Source organism: Myotis yumanensis, unplaced genomic scaffold (genome assembly GCF_028538775.1).
Source record: "Myotis yumanensis isolate MYYU_CA2020_CCGP unplaced genomic scaffold, mMyoYum1.0.hap1 SCAF_5, whole genome shotgun sequence".
NCBI classification, from domain to species: Eukaryota; Metazoa; Chordata; class Mammalia; order Chiroptera; family Vespertilionidae; genus Myotis; species Myotis yumanensis.
In genome coordinates, this window is record NW_027223756.1 from 2019255 (window position 1) to 2041711 (window position 22457).

At 67.1% G+C, this 22457-nt stretch overlaps 1 protein-coding gene across 1 annotated transcript in view; it reads left to right on the top strand.

Annotated features, from left to right (window-relative positions):
* Positions 1-21282, top strand: part of SDK1 (sidekick cell adhesion molecule 1) — a 279805-nt gene extending 258523 nt beyond the window's left edge. The window contains 11 exon segments of the mRNA XM_070414297.1: positions 1053-1239; positions 2623-2760; positions 4298-4459; positions 4928-5053; positions 9978-10142; positions 11304-11441; positions 14483-14603; positions 14954-15083; positions 20432-20458; positions 20460-20558; positions 20699-21282. Of these exon segments, the coding sequence (XP_070270398.1) occupies positions 1053-1239; positions 2623-2760; positions 4298-4459; positions 4928-5053; positions 9978-10142; positions 11304-11441; positions 14483-14603; positions 14954-15083; positions 20432-20458; positions 20460-20558; positions 20699-21172 (1767 nt within the window). The 3' untranslated portion in view covers positions 21173-21282.
* Positions 21283-22457: the final 1175 nt, after the last annotated feature.

The window sequence follows — 22457 nt, forward strand, 5'->3', positions numbered from 1 at the left end:
GCGCCAGGAGCGGGCCAGCCCACCCTTGCCTCTGGCTGGTTTGTGGCTAGGCCTGGTTAGGGGCCTGCCCCCGCCCCCCAACACACACACACTTGGGGAGTCTCCAGGGGCTTTGCCGGCAATCAGACAGAACCCTGAGAGAACAGGTTCCCATCCCAGCTCTGCCGCGGGCCCCAGTGGATGGTGCATGAGCCTCCTGACTTCATAGGTCCAGGGTGGGGCCGAGAATTTGCATCCTAACAAGTTCCCTTGGGGTGTGGTTCCTAGGCACCCCACTCTGAGAACCACTGCACCACAGTGTTATGGTTCCACGTTAGCTAAAGATTCAGAGACGGGATAAGAGAAAGGCAGCAGGCGGGGCCAAGGAGTTGGGTGACGAAGGATTAGAGCTGGGTTCCCCGGGGCAGGAAGCTCCTCGCTCCGTCCGGCTTCTGCGTAGAGAGCTGAGCCAGGAGGCCCCCGAAGCCCCCCTGGAGCCAGGGTGCCCCTCCCTGTCCCCCATCCTCCATGGCAGGCCGGTCCGGTGATTCATGAGTGAATGGGCGGTCCCGGGAGCTGGGAGCCAAGGCGCCATGTGTGTGTCCCAAACAAGGCTTCTAGTTTCCTCAACTTGAAGACACGGGGCTTGGATCTGATCTCATTAGGAAGCCTGTCCCAGCCGGGGGTCTCCCCGCAGGTCAGAGCGCAGACGCCGGGCTGTCGGGGGCAGTCGGTGCTGCCCGCCTGCTGGCAATGTGGCAGTGGTGTCTGGCCAGCCATCTAGGGCAGCAGCCGTGGTGACCTCCGCCAACCTCCATCCTGGGCATCGCGTTCGCCCACGGGCGCTCAGCGAGGGGGTGGCGCCCAGGAGAAGTGTGGGCTGTCCCCACAGGGCTGTGCCCCCCGGTTGTTGTCCGTGTTCTGCCCCCGATTCTTCAGGAGAAGGTCCCCTCCGCCCTCCCACTCAGCACAGCTGCACGCAGGGGTGCACGCGGGCCCCCCTCGCGGCTCACCTCCCCCGGCTGGAAAGGGTGGCCCCGCCCAGGCCGCCTGCGACCCTGCTCTCTCTGCAGATCTACTACTGGGAGGCGGGCAGCCAGAACGACACGGAGAAGGTGAAGGTGCTGTTCCTGCCGGAGACCGTGGTGAAGCTGAAGAACCTGACCAGCCACTCCCGCTACCTGGTCAGCATTTCCGCCTTCAACGCCGCCGGAGACGGGCCCAGGAGCGAGCCCCGGCCGGGGCGCACCCACCAGGCGGGTAGGAGAGGCGGCCGTGCGTTTCCTTCCCGCCTCTGCTGGGCGCCCTCGTGAGAGCAGCCCCTGTCTGTCCCACAGCTCTGCTCCGCCCGTCCCGAGGCCCGGACACGGCCGTGGGGCAGGAGGCAGCACGTAGGGCTGGCTCCATGGCTGCCCCAGGGCCTGGTCGGCTGCTCAGCAGTGGGGCCCCATAGCCATTAGCCAGATGTGCAGGCCGCCAGCCCCCTCCATGGTCACCTGGGCACGGCCAGGCCCTTTGGGGACCCACCAGCCCCCCTGGCCGGCATGCTCTCGTCACTGCGTGCACTATGAGGGTGACACCCAGGCCAGTGTGTCGGGCACCCACTCCCCTGGGTGTGGGGGCCACAGACCACCCCCCCCACCCCCACCCCCCCCCCCCGCAGCAGCTCGCCAGCGTCTCAGGTGCACGCCCTGCTGGGTCCAGGAGCGCGACGGGCTGAGCCTCCCATCACACGCAGGCGCAGTGTGGGCTCTGAGGCCGCCCGCTCGCCCGGTGCTTCTAGTTCCTGGCGCCTGGACCTGACGCGGGTCAGGGGACCGAGGGGCCGGCAGCCTGGCCCAGGGCCCGGGAGCTCTAAGAGGCTCTTTGTAGGACCCTGGAGTCCAAGGGGGGAGTGAGATTAGGGGGCCTGTGGGGTGAAGACCCGGGCTCCCTGCCGTCCAGTGGGCTTAGCACCTCCCGAGCGTCGTGCTTCCCGGGGACGTGGCCACCCGCGTGGACAGCAGCTGAGAAAGGCCACGTGCAGAGCAGTCCTGGGGCGGGGGGGCAGGGCCCTCACCCGGGCACTGCGGCCCTCCCAGGCAAGAAGGCTCCCGAGCCCCAAGGGGAGCGCAGGAGAGTCGGTGCCCAGGCCAGCAGGGAGGGGCCGCTCTGGGCACCAGCACCCGCCCCCACTTTCCCATGGAGCCTGGGCAGGAGGGGCGTGAGAGGTGGCCACACGCCTGGCCTCTGGTCTGCCGTGCGTCCTCCGGCTCCGCCCCCCTCCCGACCAGGCGGCCCCGGAGAGGGCAGAGCGCCACTGGGATTTCAGATGAGATGGTGGAGAGAGGCGGCAGGCCCAGCCGGCACGGAGTCCTGTCCCGCTGCCCCCCACCCCACCCAGAGCAGGACGGAGCCGGCCTCAGAGCCTGGCAGGGGCTGGGAGGTGAAGCTGCACCTCCTGCTCCATGTCCACCGTGAGGAGTCATGCCCTGAGGCCCCGGCGTCCCTCTCTCCCCTCGGCCTGGCTCCGATCCCCCCAGGAGCTCCGAGGGGACAGTCAGTCCCGCCCTCGCCCTCGCAGGCCAGTCAGACCCTTACTGAGGTGGAAATGGCTTCTCATCACACATTTGATCCATGACGTCCCTTCTGTTCCGTCCCCAGCGCCCGGCAGCCCCAGCTTCTTGGCCTTCTCGGAAGTCAGCTCCACGTCGCTGAACGTGTCCTGGGGCGAGCCGGCGGCCGCCAACGGCGTCCTGCAGGGCTACCGCGTTGTCTACGAGCCCTTGGCGCCCGTGCAAGGTACAGCCAAGGGGCAGCGTGGAGGGCGCCCGCAGGGGCTCAGCACCGTCTGCGGAGGGGGGTGACGGTGAACACAGGGTAGTTCGCACACCTGCGCGGCTGGCGGTGGAAGGGTGGTCCCCTCCGAGGGGAGCACGTCTGCGCTCAGGCTGTGGGGTTAGAGGCCATGGCCCTGCCGTCTGCGCTCAGGCTGTGGGGTTAGAGGCCATGGCCCTGCCGCCTGCGCTCAGGCTGTGGGGTTAGAGGCCATGACCCTGCCGCCTGCGCTCAGGCTGTGGGGTTAGAGGCCATGACCCTGCCGTCTGCGCTCAGGCTGTGGGGTTAGAGGCCATGACCCTGCCGCCTGCGCTCAGGCTGTGGGGTTAGAGGCCGTGGCCCTGCCGCCTGCGCTCAGGCTGTGGGGTTAGAGGCCATGGCCCTGCCGTCTGCGCTCAGGCTGTGGGGTTAGAGGCCATGGCCCTGCCGCCTGCGCTCAGGCTGTGGGGTTAGAGGCCATGACCCTGCCGCCTGCGCTCAGGCTGTGGGGTTAGAGGCCATGACCCTGCCGTCTGCGCTCAGGCTGTGGGGTTAGAGGCCATGACCCTGCCGCCTGCGCTCAGGCTGTGGGGTTAGAGGCCGTGGCCCTGCCGCCTGCGCTCAGGCTGTGGGGTTAGAGGCCGTGGCCCTGCCGCCTGCGCTCAGGCTGTGGGGTTAGAGGCCGTGGCCCTGCCGCGGGTGCGGGGGGTGGACGGCCGGACCGGGACAGCAGGAACAGCTCTTCTGCGCGAGTCCGTGACTCCCACGTCTCAGAATGCATGCCCTCGCGTCCTCCCCACGGAGACACGGGTAGATGTGCGCCCAGAGCTCAGAGAAACCTACAGCCAAGAGCCCGTGTAACTGTTTGTCAAATGCATCGTTTTCAAACCAGAGAACCTCCCTTCTCTCTGGCAAATGCGTGTTTGTATGACCTCCAGCAGATTCCCTCCTCTCAGAACGCTACCCCGCTCTCTGACTATTCTCAGTAGGAGCAGCAGCACTTTTGCTCCGTCTCCACGTTTAGGAAGGAAACTGTGTCCCTGTGGCCATGTTTTCTGAGCCGAGGCGTCGATATTGGAGGGACCACGCCTCTTCATCTTGCTTCCAGGCCCACGGGGGAGGGTGTCATGAGTCGCCTGAGGCCGGAGACCCACGCTCCCCTCCCCTGTGACTCAGGAAGCTCGGGCCTGTGCTGGGGACACCGGCGTGACACAGTCAGAGCCCCGTGGGGAGGGAGCCGCCACAGCATCCCAGGAGCCTGACCTGGGGCCGGGCGTGGCTGCCTGCAAGCCAGCTGGCCAGTGTGAACAGCGAGGCCGCGCCGCCTCCCCCTCCTCCGGGTTTGGGTCTCCCTATGCCCGCACCCACGCAGCCAGCGCAAGCTCTAAGGACACTGATCGGGGCTGCCATGGGCTGTGACACCGCCGCCGCCTCCTGCAGGAAAGCCTCCTTAGGGACAGCGCCGCGCACGGACGGCGCCCACACCTCTCTAACCCACTCTTGTCTGTGCCCCGCGCTCCAGGGGTGAGCAAGGTGGTCACCGTGGACGTCCAGGGCAACGGGCAGCGCTGGCTGAAGGTGCGGGACCTCACCAAGGGCGTGACCTACTTTTTCCGCGTCCAGGCGCGGACCATCGCCTACGGGCCCGAGCTGCAAGCCAACGTCACGGCCGGGCCAGCCGCGGGTGAGTGGGCGCCTGCGTCTCGGGACAGACCGGTCACCCAGCTGCACGGCGCGAGCTGGGGACCCGCGGGCACGTGGGTGTCTCCGGAGCAGGTGCTGCCCTCGCCGGCGGCTCGTCAGTGCACGCGGACAGCGTCTCGGGTGCCGTTAAAGCCTTGAATTGTTTTCTGGAAAAATCGAGAGAAAATGAGTGACGTTGACTTTCGAATAAGATGCTTAAGAAAATGTTAGTTTCCACACGTCGGAGGCAGCCATGCAGCTTCCTGCAGAAAAGAGGGGCCTTTGCAGGGTCACACTGAGTGTGGCACGGCGCTGGGCGCGGGTCATCCCTTCCTCAGCCCTGAGGCGGGTCCCTGACCAGGGCCAGGCCTGCCTGGGGGCGGAGACCCAGCACAGCCCCTCCCCCACCCCCACCCCCAGCGCTGGGAACCCCGGGGCCCACATCTCACCTGTCCTGCTCTATCCACAGGCTCCCCGGGGCCCCCGAGAGACGTCTTGGTCACCAAGTCCACCTCCGAGCTGACCCTGTGGTGGACGGAGGGCCATGCCGGCGGGGCGCCCACCACGGGCTACGTCATCGAGGCCAGGCCCTCAGGTAAGGGGGGCAGGCGGGCCCCGGGCACCAGCCAGGTGTCCCCGCCGAGGGTCTCAGGGTCAGTCTCAGCCCCGGCCCTCCGCTCAGTGGTGCCCTCAGGAGCCAGGAGGAGAGGGCGCCGGCGTTGACAGGATGGCCACGCTGTCCTGTACCGTGAGCCTGACGGGCAGCGTCCCTGTGTCTTCCCCACCTTGCACCTGCCGGGTGACAGGGTCATTCCCAGAACAGGGTGCACAGCACCCGGGACACAGACGGTTTCTCTCAGCAGTGAGCCCACCGGGTCCTGGGCCTTGTGGTTCCGAGAGCTGCTTCCCAGGGGGGGAGAGTGCAGATCAGCTGTGTGAGAGCCGGCTGTGTCAGGTCCGGCTGTGCCAGGTCCGGCTGTGTCAGGTCCGGCTGTGCCAGGTCCGGCTGTGTCAGGTCCACCTGTGTCACGTCCGGCTGTGTCAGGCCGGCTGTGTCAGGTCCGGCTGTGTCAGGTCCGGCTGTGTGAGAGCCGGCTGTGTCAGGTCCGGCTGTGTGAGAGCCGGCTGTGTGAGAGCCGGCTGTGTCAGGTCCGGCTGTGTCAGGTCCGGCTGTGTCAGGTCGGCTGTGTGAGAGCCGGCTGTGTCAGGTCCGGCTGTGTCAGGTCTGGCTGTGTCAGGTCCGGCTGTGTCAGGTACGGCTGTGTGAGAGCCGGCTGTGCTGCCGCCCATGTCTGATTGCAACATCCTGTAGTTTGCACACTCACCTTCGGGCGACCCTGGAGAAAGGACACATAGATCTCTCTTATCTCGACAACCTGCACGGAGTCCACAATGACCTCAAAATAAAAAGCTTAGCCTAAAAGTAACACACACACACCACACACACACACACACACACACCTCCCCTGGAGGGTCCAGCTGGGCACAGACGTATCCTGGACACAAGCACTTTCCCATCCGGACCCACCGCGCCGGTCCCCAGGCCGACACGATGCGGGTGGGCTCGCTGACCCTGGGAGAACATCCGGCACCTTCCGAGAAGCGAGGGCATCGACTCCCGGGCCTGCCTAAGGGCCATTGCATTTCTCCTCAGTCCACACGCTCCCCCGCCTCCTCAGGAGGGAGCAGGTGCCGATGGGCCAGCATGCGTGCGCACGGAGCTATGGGGCGCGCCCGGCTTCACACCGAGCCCCAAGCCCCTGCCTGGAGGCCGGGCAGGCTGGAGCCTTTGATGTCGTGGGGGGAGCCGGTGTCGGAGCATGGACACTGACCCGGGGGCTGAGACAGGAATGAGAGCTGCCCGGAGACGCCGCCTGTCAGCGGGCGTGGAGGGCTCGACGCTCTCCAGCAGGTGGGAGCAGCTTCCCTCCCAGAGCACCAGCAGCCACTGCACCTGCCACGGAAGGCGAGAAGGAGAGAAGGAAGAAGAGAGAGAAGGAAGGAGAGAAGGAAGGTGAGAAGAAAGGAGAGAAGGAAGAAGAGAGAGAAGGAAGGAGAGAAGGAAGGAGAGAAGGAAGGTGAGAAGGAAGGAAGGTGAGAAGGAAGGTGAGAAGGCACTGCCCTGCAGGGACGGCCAGCGGCAGCCGCAGGTGAGACGCCTGATGGATTGCGGAGATGAATGGTGTGTGAGGAATCCACAGCTGACAGGCTCCCGTGTGCCCAGGGCCGGGGCTGACAGTCACTGGGGCCTGTGAGTTAGAGGAACGTAGGCCCGGATGGCAGGCTCCTTCGGCGCGGAGACCTGTGTGATTGCCGTGAAGTCAGACTCGGTGCGGGCAGCTCCGCCCGGGCTCGGGGCGAGGGTGGGGTCCCGCGTCAACACGGTGGCGGCCAGGCACAGGGTGATGGGGGCCCCGACCCCGTGACAGCTGGCAGCTCCGCGCGTGGCCCTGGTGTGCAGGCCGCTCCTGACACTGCTGGTTCCGCTGCAGCAGGCGCAGGTGGGAAGGGCCCCCCCCCCCGGCTCCCCCACACCCAGCCTCCCCCACACACGACGGCGACGTACAGTCCGTGTGGCCGGGTGCCCCAGTGAATTATAAATGAGGCCCAAAGTGCTGAAGAGGCTCATTTCGGAAAGGGAGGATTAAGCAGAATAAAATGTGAGCGTTTTCTTCAGTTAATTTAAGGAAATCTCTTGGAATGACTCCCGCCCCCAGCATTTTTCACTCTAAGTGGATTGCTAACTACCTCGCTCCTGGTTGAGATGCTGTATCAATATTTTAAAATGTTTTCATGAAAAATGCACACAATCCCGAGAGCTCTGACGGAGCCGAAACTAAAACGCGGCTTCAGGTGACGGCCCAGGAAGGGACGGGCAGGCGAGCGGCCCAGACAGCAAGGCCGCCAGCGCTGGGCACTCGGGTGCGGGCACTGGGCACTCGGGTGGGCACTGGGCACTCGGGTGGGCACTGGGCACTCGGGTGGGCACTGGGCACTCGGGTGGGCACTGGGCACTCAGGTGCGGGCCTGCCCGCGGCTCAGCACCGCCCCCTCCGCGGCCCTCGCACCAGCGCTGCCGGCAACAGCCAGTGCAGACTGGGGGTTTTCTTTAGTTTCTTTAACAGCATTAAGTCTCTCTCTTTAGAACAGTGGTTCTCCACCTTCTGGCCCTTTAAATACAGTTCCTCCTGTTGTGACACAACCATAAAATTATTTTCGTTGCTACTTCATAACTGTAATGTTGCTACTGTTATGAATCGTCATGTAAATATCTGATATGCAGGATGGTCTTAGGCGACCCCTGTGAAAGGGTCGTTCGACCGCCAAAGGGGTCGCGACCCACAGGTTGAGAACCGCTGGTCTAGAGGAACCGCTGCAGGGCTTTCTACACTGACAGCCTGGAACAGATTGGCCATCGAGCGCTGGTGAAACGTGCTGGGCCTCGCTTGCTGAAGGCCAGGAGGCTGCAGGCACAGAGGCGCCTGGGAGGGAGGGGCGGGGAGGGGAGGGAGGGAGGGAACTAGCAAGGAAGGAAGGAGAAAGGAAAGAAGGAGGGAGGGAGAGAGGGAGGGAGGGAGGAAGGAGGAAGGGGCCAGTGGCTCCCACGGGCGGACGGTGCGGGACAGAGGGGCCAGCGCCCTCATTCCACGGTTGCTCTCATACGAAACCCTGCGTGTAAGTCACACACAGCACCGGTCCATGTGCAAACCTCCATGTTCAAGGCGGCTGGGCCCGGATCCCACGGCTCCCGGAGCCCCGGACGTGAGCTCAGGCGCCAGCACCGCCCCCCAGCTCCCTTCCAAGGACCACAGAAGGTGGCTGCTTCACAGGGACATTCAGATGCCTTTTGCCGCGTTCCACCATGGCCTCCTGAGAGGAGGGCTGTGTTTGCCGTGGACACTCCGAGGGGCGGCGTGCGCTGCGGGGGGCATCGGACCAGCCCTTTGCCGCGGCCGAAGCTCCGCGCCTTTGCCACCTGCCGATGAGGCACCGAGAGGCTCCGCGCGCCACCGGGTCACACAGCTCTCCGGCCAGGCTCCCCTCGGCCTCAAGGCTGTGCCGCCCCTGCCGGTCCCAGGGCAGGGGTCACAGGTCACACTCCTCAGTCCTGCTGCCCAGGCTCAGGACCCCGCATCCACCGCCTCCGCTCTCCGCACCCCACTCTCTGGCTTTCCCTTAGGTGTTAACGTGGTCCTGGGGTCGGGTTTCGGTGCGTTCGGTGCGTAGATTTTTGTGGTGAGAGATACGGAACCTCAGATTCGCCGTTTAGTGATGGTCAGCGGCAGTTCAGGCCCCTGAGCAGTCACGCTGCTGTTCGGCCTCACCACCTCTCCGGAATGTTCTCCTCCCAACCCAGACTCTGCCCCATTAAACGCTCCCTCCCTCCCCTCCCCCCGGCCCCAGCCCCACCCTCTATCCTGTCTCTGTGACTCTGGCTCCTGCAGGGACCTCGTAGGAGCGGAGTCTCAGTGTTGGTCCCTCTGTGACCGGCTGGCTCACTGAGCACAGTGGCCATGGGGTCCTGCCGTCATGGGGGGCAGAGTCCCCTGTTGTGAAGGCTGAGCAGGACCCGTGGTGGCCTGCGCCCTGTTCCTCCCCACCCGCCAGCGCTGGGCAGCGTGTCTGTGAGGCTATGCAGGCAGCTGCACGGCTCAGTGTGTGTGTGACTTGCACTTGTACCTGGTAGCACCGGGGCTCAGGGCAGACATTCCTGGGCCTGGGACGGGGGATGCCGCAGCCACTGCGGGTGCTCACGCTGGCGGGAGAGGGGTGGGCGCAGTTTGTGAGTTGGGTGTGGGTGTGCAGGCAGCGTCCTGGGAGTGGGGGCCGGCGGGGCTGTCCCCAGCACGGGCAGACCCCACAGTCCCAGCTGCACTGCCATGAGAGTGACAAGCTGCAGCTCAGGCCAAGTCCAGGCCCTGCAGGGCTGCCCTGCCCTCTGCCCCCTGCCCCCTGCCCGGGCTGCCCTGCCCCTTGCCCCCTGCCCCTGCCCCTGCCCCCTGCCCCCTGCCGGGGCTGCCCTGCCCCCTACCCCCTGCCCCCTGCCCCCTGCCGGGGCTGCCCGCATAGCGCAAGCCAGCAGCTGTCCGTGTGGGGCTGGCGTTTGAAGTTGTGCCTCGGTCACCATGTCCTGTTAGGATGCAGCTGGGCCACCCGGGCACTGCAGGGAGCGGCGGAAGCCGGGCTGGGCGCCGTGTGTGGGTCAGGAGGCGGCGCAGGGTGAGTGCCTGCGGGCACACAGGATCCTGAACCGGAGATGAGATCCAGGCGGAGTGGAGGGGCTGATCAGAGCCCCCGAGGATGCTTGGGAAGTGCCGCCTCCCACTCCAGCCTTCACGGGGTCTCCCTGCGGGAAGGACGTAGGCCCCAGCCCTGGGCCCTCACCCGCCTCGGACCTCAGAGCACGTGCCGGGAGGGGCCTGGGAGCTGACCGCAGCGCAGGGAGCGTGGGGCCTCGCTGGCCGCAGGCTGACCCGCTCTCCCCGCCCGCGGGGCTGCGCCGGGCGTGGCTCTTGCAGACGAAGGCCTGTGGGACACGTTCGTGAAGGGCCTCCCGCAGAGCGCCACGTCCTACCGCGTCGGCCTGGGCAGGCTCCGGCCCGGCGTGACCTACGAGTTCCGGGTGGTGGCCGTGAACCCGGTGGGCTACGGGGAGCCCAGCAGCCCGTCCGCAGCCGTGTCAGGTAGGTCCCCAGACAGCTCGCTTGTCGGGGAAGGGAGGCCACACGGACGTGCAGGCGCCCCAGCAGCAGGCGCCCCCACAGCGGACAGTGTGGGTCCCGCGTCCTCACGGCCCCAGCATGGCCTGTGACCACGGGAGCAGGGGGGCCCTCCGGGTGAGGTCAAAGCACAGGGCTCCCCGGGGGGTGGCAGCTGAGCACCCACATGGGTTCGGAGAGCTGTCCTGCCCCAGGAGCCGACCTACGCCGTCCAGGACCCCCCACCCCCACCCCGTGTTCCCCGCGGCCACACACACACACACACACACACACACACACACACACGGCCACACACAGCGAGGGCCTGACGTCGGCGGTAACTTCTGTGGCGCAGCCTTGGGCCTCAGCGCCGACAGGCTTCCCGTGCGGCAGCCCGAGGCCTGGGACCCCTTGCAGGGCACAGAGACGGCCCCGGGGCCACCCGGCACCTTCCCAGAAGCCGCTTCCGTTCCTCAGGGTTCAGTAACAGGATGAACGGGAGATGGTTCCTTCCTCCCAAGCCACCTGTCCATGAACCTCCTCCAGTCGTTCTGGAACTGGGGCTGCTCCGTTCAGCTTTGCAGAGACATGAACTAAATATAACAGCCCAGCGGCGGGGGCGGGGGGGTGTTGGGGGCTCAGGGGTGGGGGCCAGCAGGTACCCAAAGAGCCCCCTCCACCCGTGGTGCCTGCACCCAGCCCTTCCAGAAAAGGGTGGGCGCCCCCGCGCAGCTGTGAGCGGGTCAGCTCAGGACCCACTGGGCTCAGTCTGTCCCCACAGGCTTTTGGGGGACCCCCTGACTCCCCCTGAGAAGCTCTCTCTGGTGGCCACGTGAAGCTTGGACTTGAGTTGCGTTGGCCGGGCGGGCAGGAGCTGCGGGGCCCAGGCGGTGGCGGGCGCCAGGGAGGCGGGAATCGGAGGGACCGACACTTGGAGAGGGGCCCCCAGGCACGTGGCTCCTTCTTCCCTGAACCCCAACGACAGGGGCAGGTGATGAGGGAAAGGCGTCAGGACAGGTCTGGGGGAGAGCGGCTCAGGTGGGGATAGCCCAAGCCCGGCCCCCGGGCCCGGCCACATCCTGACCCCGGGGCCTGGGCAGAGGGCGAGGCTTCTGTCGAGCTCACCACGTGCCCCTCTGCCCGCAGCGCAAGCAGACACCCCGTTCTACGAGGAGTGGTGGTTCCTGCTGGTGATGGCGCTGTCCAGCCTGCTCATCCTGCTGCTGGTGGCCCTCGCCCTGGTGCTGCGCGGGCAGAGCCGGGGGCACCGGAGCTGCGGCACAGGTGGGCGCCCCCACCCTGCTCACCCCACCCCCACCCCGGCCCCAGGAGAGCTGGCTCGAGTTTGTGCCGTGTCCCCCGCCCGCCGTGCCCGCCGCGGGTGACAGACCAGCAGGCCTGTCTTGGAGGTGCCAGGCTCTGCCCAGAGTAGCCGTGGGGCTCGGATGCGCCATCAGGAACTCAGGCCTCTGAGTCTCCGTGTGCCCATCTGCCCGCGGCTCATGCAGCAGGAGGTGTGAGTCTGAGCGGAGGAGAGTGTTACACCGAGGGGACACGCACCCAGGGCCTAAGGACAGGCGGGCTCCCTCCCGGCAGGGTCCGGGCATCACAAACCCGGTGGCAGCCGGCTCCCTCCGCCCCATGGCCCAGCTGGAGCCTCTGGGGGCTGCTCGCGCGTTCCCGCACAGGCTCTGTGCCGGCGCATAGTAGGTGCCGGCAGGGTTTGCTGCTAGGTGAGTCGCTGTGTCGTTAGAGAAAGGGACCCCGGGCCTGGGCGAGACGGCCACTGAGGTGCACCCTCCATGTGACTCCATGTACCGAGGGCACAGCAGGTGCCGGAGGCCAGAAGGTGTGGCCCAGGCCGGGAGGCAGGAGGAGGCTCTGGCGACGCTCGCCACCCGCCTGTGCCCACGGCGCTGTGCACGGGGCGCCCGAGACGGGCACACTTGGCGCTTTTCATCGTCCTCCACTCACATCCTCACAGCTGCCCGTGTGCCCCTCCCCGGTGTGACGGAGCGCGCTGAGCTCCAAGCCTGGGCTGCTCCCCCCCACCCCCCACCCCCCGCACCCCCAGCTGGGCCCAGTGCTCCTGAGCCCGCGCCATCCCATGGGGCTCTCCCTGTCAGCTCGCCTGTCCTTCTCAGGAGAGGGGACCCACAAGGCTGTCCCCGGCCCTGCAGAAGGGTGACTAGCGCCCAGAGCACCTCCCCTCCCCTCACGGCTGCTCCAGTGACGGTTGCATGCGTCCCTCCAAGGAAGGGCTGTGTTTTCTGTGCGTTTCATCTCTCAGGAGGGCTCCTGGGTCAGGCTCTCGGTGGGAGGTGCTGTATGGAGGTATTCACAGCCCTGGGCAGGGGCTGGCTCTGCTTCTCTCTCTCCTCCCGCCCAGAGCGGGACTGAAAGCACTGCCCCGCAGCCTCTGCCCCAGCTCACCCCGGAGTCTTCATTAACCTCATAACTGAAGCCTTGGGAGGAGTCCACGGCCACCAGAATGTCCCCTCCGTGCAGAACACACAGGGCCTGGCCTCTGGGCACAGCACTGCCTGCACCTCCTCCACTCGCCAGCCCCACCCCCTCTCTCCAGCCCCACCCCCTCCCTCCAGCCCCACCCCCTCCCTCCATCCCCAACCCCTCCCTCCGGCCCCACCCCCTCCCTCCATCCCCACCCCCTCCCTCCATCCCCACCCCCTCCCTCCATCCCCACCCCCTCCCTCCAGCCCCACCCCCTCCCTCCAGCCCCACCCCCTCTCCATCCCCACCCCCTCTCTCCAGCCCCACCCCCTCTCCAGCCCCACCCCCTCTCTCCATCCCCACCCCCTCCCTCCATCCCCACCCCCTCTCTCCATCCCCACCCCCTCTCTCCGGCCCCACCCCCTCCCTCCATCCCCACCCCCTCTCTCCATCCCCACCCCCTCTCCATCCCCACCCCCTCTCTCCATCCCCACCCCCTCCCTCCATCCCCACCCCCTCCCTCCATCCCCACCCCCTCCCTCCATCCCCACCCCCTCTCCATCCCCACCCCCTCTCTCCATCCCCACCCCCTCTCTCCAGCCCCACCCCCTCCCTCCATCCCCACCCCCTCCCTCCATCCCCACCCCCTCTCTCCAGCCCCACCCCCTCTCTCCAGCCCCACCCCCTCTCTCCAGCCCCACCCCCTCTCCATCCCCACCCCCTCCCTCCATCCCCACCCCCTCCCTCCATCCCCACCCCCTCTCTCCAGCCCCACCCCCTCTCTCCAGCCCCACCCCCTCCCTCCAGCCCCACCCCCTCTCTCCAGCCCCACCCCCTCTCCAGCCCCACCCCCTCCCTCCATCCCCACCCCCCTCCCTCCATCCCCACCCCCTCTCTCCATCCCCACCCCCTCTCTCCATCCCCACCCCCTCCCTCCATCCCCACCCCCTCCCTCCAGCCCCACCCCCTCCCTCCAGCCCCACCCCCTCTCTCCAGCCCCACCCCCTCTCTCCATCCCCACCCCCTCTCTCCATCCCCACCCCCTCTTACCAGCCATGGAGGCTCCCCGTGCCTCTGTTCTGCTGGCGCTTCACTCCCACAGACAGAGCATTGGGCATGCTGAGGGGTGTGAGGACCCCCAGAGGGGACCCAGAGGTTGGAAATGGGGGTGAGTTGCACGGGCCCATGGAGGCCCTGGCGCGTGCTCAGCACTGTCCCCACGGCTGGCGTGGCGGGAGCCCAACACAGGGTCAGCGGTTTGCTGTCTGTCTTGCCCGGAACTTACGGTCTGGCCAGGGGAGCAGAGGCGGACACGGAGAAGCAGGCACACGCGTGTGTGAAAAACGCAGTCATGGTGGCGGGCGCTGGGGGGCTCCTCTGGGAGAGGGGCTGCTCTTTCGGGGTCTGGAAAATTCTCTCTGGTCTCCTGACCCGTGAGCCGTGATCTGAAGGAAGGGGCCAGTAAGCCAGGAGATGGGGGTTCCTGCATGGACCCTCACTCGGGGGGCTGGGGGGCTGGGGGCTCTGCACGGAGCCCTCACTCAGGGGGCTGGGGGGCCGGGGGGCTGGGAGCTCTGCACGGAGCCCTCACTCAGGGGACTGGGGGCTGGGGGCTCTGCACGGAGACCCACTTGGGGGGCTGGGGGCTGGGGGGCCGGGGGCTCTGCACGGAGCCCTCACTCAGGGGGCTGGGGGCTGGGGGCCCTGCACGGACTGTCACTCGGGGGGCTGGGGGGCTGGGGGGCTGGGGGCTCTGCACGGAGACCCACTTGGGGGGCTGGGGGGCTGGGGGCTCTGCAGGGAGACCTCACTTGGGGGGCTGGGGGCTGGGGGCTCTGCACGGAGACCCACTCACGGGCCCGGCCTGGCCGTAGGGAAGAGCGTCGCCCACATGGAGGAGTCTGTGACCCTGGACAACGGGGCCTTCGCCGCCTTGGAGCTCAACAGCCGCCACCTCAGTGTGAAGAACACCTTCTCCAAGAAGAACGGGTCCAGGTAGGGCCCGCACTCCCCGCGCCGCCCACGGGTCCCGGGCCAGCAGGGCCGCACTGAGCGCAGGAGGGGCCGGCGGTGAGAGGCCTGAGTGTGAAGAGGGCAGGTCCCCGGGGTGGGGGGGCCCAGGGAGAACCCCAGCCCCGGGCCCTCTGTCAGCGGAGCCCTGGGTGAGAGAACCCCCGCTTCACGGGGTGAGAGAACCCCTGCTTCACGGGGTCGCTTGAAGCCACGCGGACTAGTGTCCGCGGCGTGGACTTGCCCCCACTCGGCCTGACAGGCGGGGATGGGGGGCCGGGGGGGCAGGACCCCCCGAGATCTGCCCGGCGCCCTCACAGGCGGGCCCCGCGCAGGTCCCCGCCCCGGCCCAGCCCCGGCGGCCTGCGCTACTCGGACGAGGACCTGAGCAGCAAGTACAACGGGGCGGTGCTGAGCGAGAGCGCGCACCTGGCGGAGCCGGCGGAGGGCGCGTCGGAATCCGAGGTCAGTGCTGGGCCCCGGCCTCCTCCCGGCCTCACTCTGGTCTCCTCCTCGTCTCAGGGACAAACGGCCCCTTAACGGCCAGGGGAGGGGAAGGAGCGCCAGGCCCAGGCCCAGGCCGCCGGGGGCCCCAGCCCCTTGCAGGGCCGGGCAGTGGGTCCCTCTCAGGAGACCTGCGTCCGCCCAGGTGTGGCCATGCGCCCGTGGGACCTCAGGGGTCGTGGCCCCAGGCGGCACCCGGACGGGTCATGTGCCCAAAGCGGCCTCAGGTCGGCACACGGCTGTCACCGCTGTCACCGCTGCCCTCAGAGCAGACCCCAGTGTCCTGGGTGACACAGGGCTGGTGGCCTCTGGGCCTGGGCCTGCGACCTGGGTGCCAGGCTCACGCCCCCCAGGACCCCCCCACTCCCCCCGCCCCATTCCTGCCCCTGAGCTGAGCAGGGGACTCCCACGGCCGCCCGGCTCAGTCAGCAGGGTCCTGCGCTCCCACTCAGATGGCCCTGTCCTCCCTGAGCAACCAGGTCTCGCCCCGAGGGAGCGCACCCCGGCTGGGCCCCAGGACCCGGCCTCCTGCGTGTGGGGCGTTCATCCTGGAGCTGAGCGGTCCTGCAGGCTCAGCGGGGGCGCCCCCCACCCCCACTCCCGCCTGCAGTCTCACTTCACCGGCAAAGCAGCTGGCCCAGCGCCTGGGCGCCCCTGTCAGCTCTGCCAGGCCTCAGGGGGCACCAGGCCTTTCCTGGGCGTGCGGCCCACCCCGTCTTGGCATTCCTGCTCTAAATCAGCGTTTAACCTAAAGGGAGTCTCACCCGCATTTTGACCTGAATTCAGGCCTATTGGGCCCGAGGCTTCGTGAAATGGCCCGTAAGTGGTGGCTTGGTATGAACTCCTAGGCGAGGGGACGGCCGGCGGGCCGCGTCTCACCTGCTCTGCTCGGGATCTGCTTGCAAATCCCCGGGTCCGGCTGCACCCCAGCCCAGGGCTCGGGGAGGCAGCCCAGCGCCCAGGTGTCCTGCAAGGTCCCTCTGTCCCAACCAGGGCTGTCGGGGACCTCTGCCCAGGCACTGCCTCGGTCCCCTGAGCCGCGGCAGGAGGCGGCCGGGGGCACAGGTCACAGGTCAGCCTCAGACCCTGCCATTCTCTGTAAAACCTCGTCCCTGTGTCCCTCTGCTCTGTGCCCTGGGCGCCGTTTCCAGAGACTGTAAATGGTTGCTCATAAAGTAATTTCCACCTAAATCCTGGCCCCAGGGAGGGTCCTGCTGGGCCCCCTCCCCCCAGCCACTCGGAAGCACCTTCTGCACCCACAGCTGACGGGACAGTCGGGACCGGGAGGGAGGGGCGGGGCCCGGCACCGCTTTCCTGGAGGGCCCTGACTTCGGGCCGGGCCTTCACACTCATGTTCAGAGGCGGTGACCTCCCCGAGCTGTCCGCACGGCCCGGGCGCTGAGCAGAGCCTGAGGGGCCGAGGGCAGGCAGCCCGCTCCCGGAGCCTCACACAGACCAGCCATGACGGGCGGGACTCAGCCACGGTGCTTGTCCTGCCGAGAGCACCCTGCACTTCCGGTCCATCCACTGCCCCCAGGGGCTCGGGGTGAAGAGTGACTGTCTGCCCGGGGCGGTCAGGGTGTGGCCCAGGGTGGCCGCAGGGCAAGGACACAGGGTGTCCTGTGGGGGCAGGTCTCATGCCCCCAGGCCGGCCAGGGCGGGGGCAGAATCCTGGGGCCCCTGCAGCGGGGCTCCCCAGGAGCTGACATCCCACCAGGACACAGCGGCCGCCCCGCCCCAGGTTCTTGCCTGCGTCTGGAAGTCCTGCTCAGGGAAGTTCCAGAGCCGCTGGGAGCACAGCCCTGCCTGGGGCGCGGCTCTAGCTGGCGCCACGGGACAGGCTGCGGCCAGGCCCGGCTGCGTCCCCGGTTGGAAATCAGAGGCTGTCACCGTGTATCCCACGCTGCTCACGAACTCTATCAGGACTGCTGTGCAAATCACGTTGTAAAAACTGTTTTGAAGCCCAAAGAAACCGTTTTCACCATCTCTCCTGCTCCAAGCGACTCAGCCGAAACCCTCGCACCCAATTAGTTCCATCACAGCAGCCGGGCCCTTCATCTCACGGCAACACCAGGAGCCCGGAGCCGCGATGACCTCCGTCAGCGCTCGCCAGGCTCCTGGGCTTCGTCAGAAGCTCCCGCTGCCGTCCGGCAGCCACCTCGCAGGTCACACGCTGGCCGGTATGGTTTCCCAGGAAACCAACACCCGTGGCGACTTCCTATCACACAGGAAAGCTAGGAAAATGAGGCCCCCACGGCATTTCTCTGTCAGTAATTCTAACTCACTAGGACGTAGCGGTGCCGCGTACACCTACACAGAGCAGGGCAGGGGCACGTGGCTTCCTAAGCGGGCACAGCAGCGTCCAGCAGGAGCGGAGGCTGCTGGGAGTGCGCCCTGGTGGCTCGGGGGTCCCCACACTGGCTCTGGAACCATGGGAACCACTCAGCTGCATCTATGCACTACGGGCCCTGCCACTCAAGGTCACGGCTGCCAGCTTTGTCCCCAGGGAGGCACTGCTCTACCACTGAGAAAAGTCCCAGGGCGGGTTCCCATTGGCTCAGCTCCTGTCACATGCCCACCCACCAGCCAATCACATTTTCTGAGGGACAAGCCGTGCATTCAGCCCTCGGGAAAGGCAGAGAAGGACCACTTCCTGAAGGTCACTCGGGAAGGTCAAAGCCCAGACAGGAACACGGGGGCCAGACAACCCCCCCACAGGGTCTCCTGCCAGACCTCCTCAGCACCCACATTGCCGCAGCCCCGGCTCCATGGGTGGGGCGTTTAGGTCCGGGGTGAGGAGCTGTGCAATGATGCAGAGTCACTGAGCAGTCTCAGGAGGAACGACTTCATTCACCACGTCAGCCATCAGCGGGGTGCGTCAGCCGTCAGCCGTCAGCGCGTGCAGCTGGGACATGGATGCTCTCTCCAGGCTGCCCTGCTCTCAGAACGCTGGCCTGGGAGACGAGACGCACAGGCCCCCAGACGGCCCCTCAGCCCACCCGGCCTCCACCCGAGAGCCTGGCTTCTCTACAGCTGCCGGGGGGTGGGCGAGGGCACAGGGGGCGGGGGGTGGGGTGCAGAGGGTCCCAGCACAGGACACACGTGTGCTGATGTGCCTGCCCCAGGGAGACCCACCCGGTGCGGCTCTAACCTTTTCTGAAATGGGGCTCAGAGGGGCCCCCAGGGGGCTCCTAAAAGGCTCCGCCCATGCCGTGCTCGGCCTGGCCCCGCTGCCCCCCAGGATGACCTGCCAGGCCCCCGCCTCCTCGGCCGTGGCTCTCAGGGGGACGGAGTCCACGCTGCGTCTCACACCTGCTCACCAGCATCCTTCGCCCGGAGGACGCGGCCTGAAGCGGGTGAACGTCTTCAGTCTTACCTTCGGCCCTCAGGTCACCATGACCTTTGACCCCGGTTGACACCTGGACCTAAATGGCTGCCTTGAGTGCTCTGTGACTCTCGTGAGAAACGGGCCCTTTGGCGTGTTCGCCGCGGGCTCTGCCCCCTGAGCCTCAGGAGATGCGACCAAAGGCGGCGTCTGAAGAGGCGACCCTCCCGGCGCCGACCCTGGAGGACCCAGGCCGGTCCCATCGCGGCAGGAGCTGCCTCTCGGCCCGAGGAAGGCGATGACCAGGAAGCCCCCACCACACCCAGACGGCGCCCGCTCGCTCATCCGCAGCCCAGGGCTGGCGCGTTCAGGAAGCCCGTGTCCCCGTGGGACTGAGCGCACAGCACGCGACCGCCAGCGGGTCAGCGGCCATCGGGCGGGAGACCGGGCGCCAGGCTTCCCGCAGCGGCCACGGCTACGAGCCGCTTTCCAGGCCGGAGCACAGGGATGTAGGGGGCGGGGGGCGGGCTGAGCGCCGGAAGGGGGCCTGGAGCTGGGGACGGTCCGTGTGCTGGGACAGGAGAGAGTGCGGGGCGCAGGTGGGGCTCCCGGATACACCCGCCTGTGAGGTCCTGGGGCACCCACACACACTGCCCACCTGGGAGCAGCCACGGTGCCTCCTGTGCCGCCAACACCATCGGTATCGATTCCTGAGCCGCTGCCCTCTGCCCTCTGCCCTCTGCCCTCTGCCCTCTGCCCTCTGCGGCCGGGTGTGCGGGAGGGGCTCCTGGGCCCGCGCCCACCTGATCGTGCCAAGCGGAGGGACCAGCGTGTGCAGAGCTGATGCCTCGAAACAAACAGTCCCCATCCTACACCCTGAGAAGCCCCAACGCGGGGACTGACTTTCTTTTTAAAAGAAAAACATATGTGGGTTTTTATTGATTTCAGAGAGGAAGGGAGAGGGAGAGAGAGAGAGAAAGGTCAATGCTGAGAGAGAATCATTGATGGGCTGCCTCCTGCACGCCCCACACTGGGATGGAGCCCGCAACCCGGGCCGGAGCCCTGACCGGGAATCGAGCCCTGACCTCCTGGGTCATAGGTCGCCGCTCACCCACGGAGCCACGCCGGCCGGCACGTTACTTCCTTAAAGCAGTCCAGGTTCCTCGTCGTGTCCCAGGGACCCCGGGATCTCCCCGCCCTCTGAGCACAGGGATTCCCTTCAGCCTGGAGGCTCCCAGACACAGCGCTGGCAGCCAGGGGCCCGGGGAGCCCTGGGGCCACCTGGGGAGGCGGGCATGAGGGTCGCTCGCTCTCTGACCCCCGAATGGGGGAGGGGCAAGCAGGTGCCTCGCTGCGGGGCCTGGGGACCGTTCAGTTTTCCTCTCCGTGAGTCACACGGGCCCGGGCCTCCTCCCCGCACAGCCGCTGTGTGAGCCCAGCCACAGCCCCTAGATACCACCCGGGCCCCTCGGGCTGGAGCTGGGAGCCCCCACTCCCCACCCCCGATGACCTGCAGCATCAGGGGCTGCTCACTCCTCCACCCCCGGCTCCTGACGCCCTCCTTGTCCCTAAAAAGAGCAGGTGGACGGCCCCTTGCCAGTGGGGACTGGAGCCCAAGGGAGTGTAGGGGGCAGAGCCACGACCCCCGTGCCCTCCTGCCATGTCAGAGCGGCCTCTGCCAGGTCCCCGGGGCCCGGAGCACCCGCTGGGCTCAGCCAGGGAGCGGGCGGGGCCTGCAGAGGTTTGTGCCCTTGGGTGGGTGAGGTGGGGAGTGGAGGGCAGGGGGATGGAGGGGAGGGGGGGACAGTTGGCTGACAGGCACTGTCCCTGTTGGGTGACTGATGCTGGTCCTGCCTGCTGGCCACTCGCGGCTTCCGGCTCGGCCCTGCTGCCCTGTGCCCCCATGACCACCCCCTCCCCCTCCATGACCACCCCCCACGTCCTCCCCTCCCCGGGCCCACATCTGCTCTCCCCACCCTCCCAGGGCACCGACTCGGAGTCGGAGGACGCGCCCCCCCCAGCACTCCTTCGTCAACCACTACCTGAGCGACCCCACCTACTACAACTCCTGGAAGCGGCAGGCCCCGGGGCGGGCGGGCGGCCCCGCACAGGTACGAGGGGCGGTGGCGGGGGGGCGAGGGCCCGCTGCTGCACACCGTGGTCACCACCCAGAGCGCCGTGTTCGCGCCCGCGGCCCCCCGGCGCCCGGGACTCGCTCACCGGCTTCTCCTCCTTCGTGTGACGCCGCCAGGGCCACCGGGACCTCGGAGTCTGTTGTGTTCAGACATCAGCTCCAGTGACTGAGCTCCCCTCCTGCTCCCAGGAACGCGGGCTCCCCGGACGGACGGGGTCAGGAGGGGCTCCGTTTCTCTTTTCTTTTCTCGAGGACGTGTGTCCCTGGTGCGACGGCCAGGGCCCCGGACCGCAGAGCCTGGCTGGGCGGCTCCATCAGGCCCCCAAACGGGAGTGGGGGGAGGAGGTCAAGGGACACCTGCGGCCTCCAGCCTCCGCCTCCCACCTCCTCGGCCTCCGCCCCGGGCTCGGGCGCCCTCACCCCGCCGCCGGCTCACTCGGCAGTTTCTGGTGGAGGAACCAGCTGGACGGGCAGGAGGCGGGGGTGCTGCCCTCCCGCTGCGACGGTCACCCTGTCACCGGCGGAGCACGGGCCCCTCCTTCCTCCTTCCTTGACGGACAGGCGCCCGAGCAGGCCCAGCCAGCTCACTGAGGCCACGGAGTCGCTTGTGTGTGAGGTGTGCATTGTCAGCCAGAGTATTTTTTAAATCTTTTTATCTTTTTTTAAAATATGTCACATGAAATGAATGAGTCTCCACTGTCTCCAGGTGCCTTTTATTAACTGTTTAGCTTTGTACACGGGGAAGCCCACCAGCGCGCGGTCTCCAAATAAAGCCAGTGGCTCTGAGATAAGGGGTCCTGAATCGCCTCCTGGACCCCAGCTCCCCACACCACCTCTACCGTGCTCCCCAGCCCCTGAGCATGCACCACTAGCCCCCTGACTGTGCACCCAGCCCCCCCACTGTGTAGCCCAGCCCTAAACCGTGCACCCCAGCCCCGACCATGCACCCCAGCCCCCCACCATGCACCACAGCCCCCCACCATGCACCCCAGCCCCCTACCATGCACACCAGTTTCCTACCATGCACCCCAGCCCCCCACCGTGCACCCCAGCCCCCCACCGTTCACCCCAGCCCCCCACCATGCACCCCAGCCCCCTACCGTTCACCCCCCGCCCCCCACCATGCACCCCAGCCCCCTACCGTTCACCCCAGCCCCCCACCATGCACCCCAGCCCCCTATCGTTCACCCCAGCCTCTGACCATGCACCCCAGCCCCCTACCGTTCACCCCCAGCCCCCCACCATGCACCCCAGCCCCCTACCGTTCACCCCAGCCCCCCCACCATGCACACCAGGCCCCATCAGGTTGCTCCTTCACACTTGGCCCCTCTGTGCTTGAGGCCTGGTCCTCCCTCCGAGCCTCCGAGCGGCGCCCCTGCCGCTGCTTCTTGCTGGCGGGTGCGGCTGCTGTCCCTTCGCTGATCGCCGGGCCCACTTTTTAGGCTTCACGGTTTCCTGGAAACGTGTTCCCATTGCTCACTGTTCCGTTGTAGACTCTAGCTCAGTGATGGCGAACCTTTTGAGCTCGGCGTGTCAGCATTTTGAAAAACCCTAACTGAACTCTGGTGCCGGGTCACATATAGAAATTATTTGATATTTGCAACCATAGTAAAACAAAGATTTATATTTTTGATATTTATTTTATATATTTAAATGCCATTTAACAAAGAAAAATCAACCAAAAAAATGAGTTCGCATGTCACCTCTGGCACGCGTGTCATAGTTCGCCATCCCTGCTCTAGCTGCACAGGAGCAGCATGGACTGGGCTGGAAACCGAGAGTCAGCCATGGCTGGGCCTCCAGCCCCATCCCACCACTGAGGCAGCCCTGAGGCAACAGGCCCCAGGTGTGCCGTCCCCCGGGCCCAGGTGTCCCG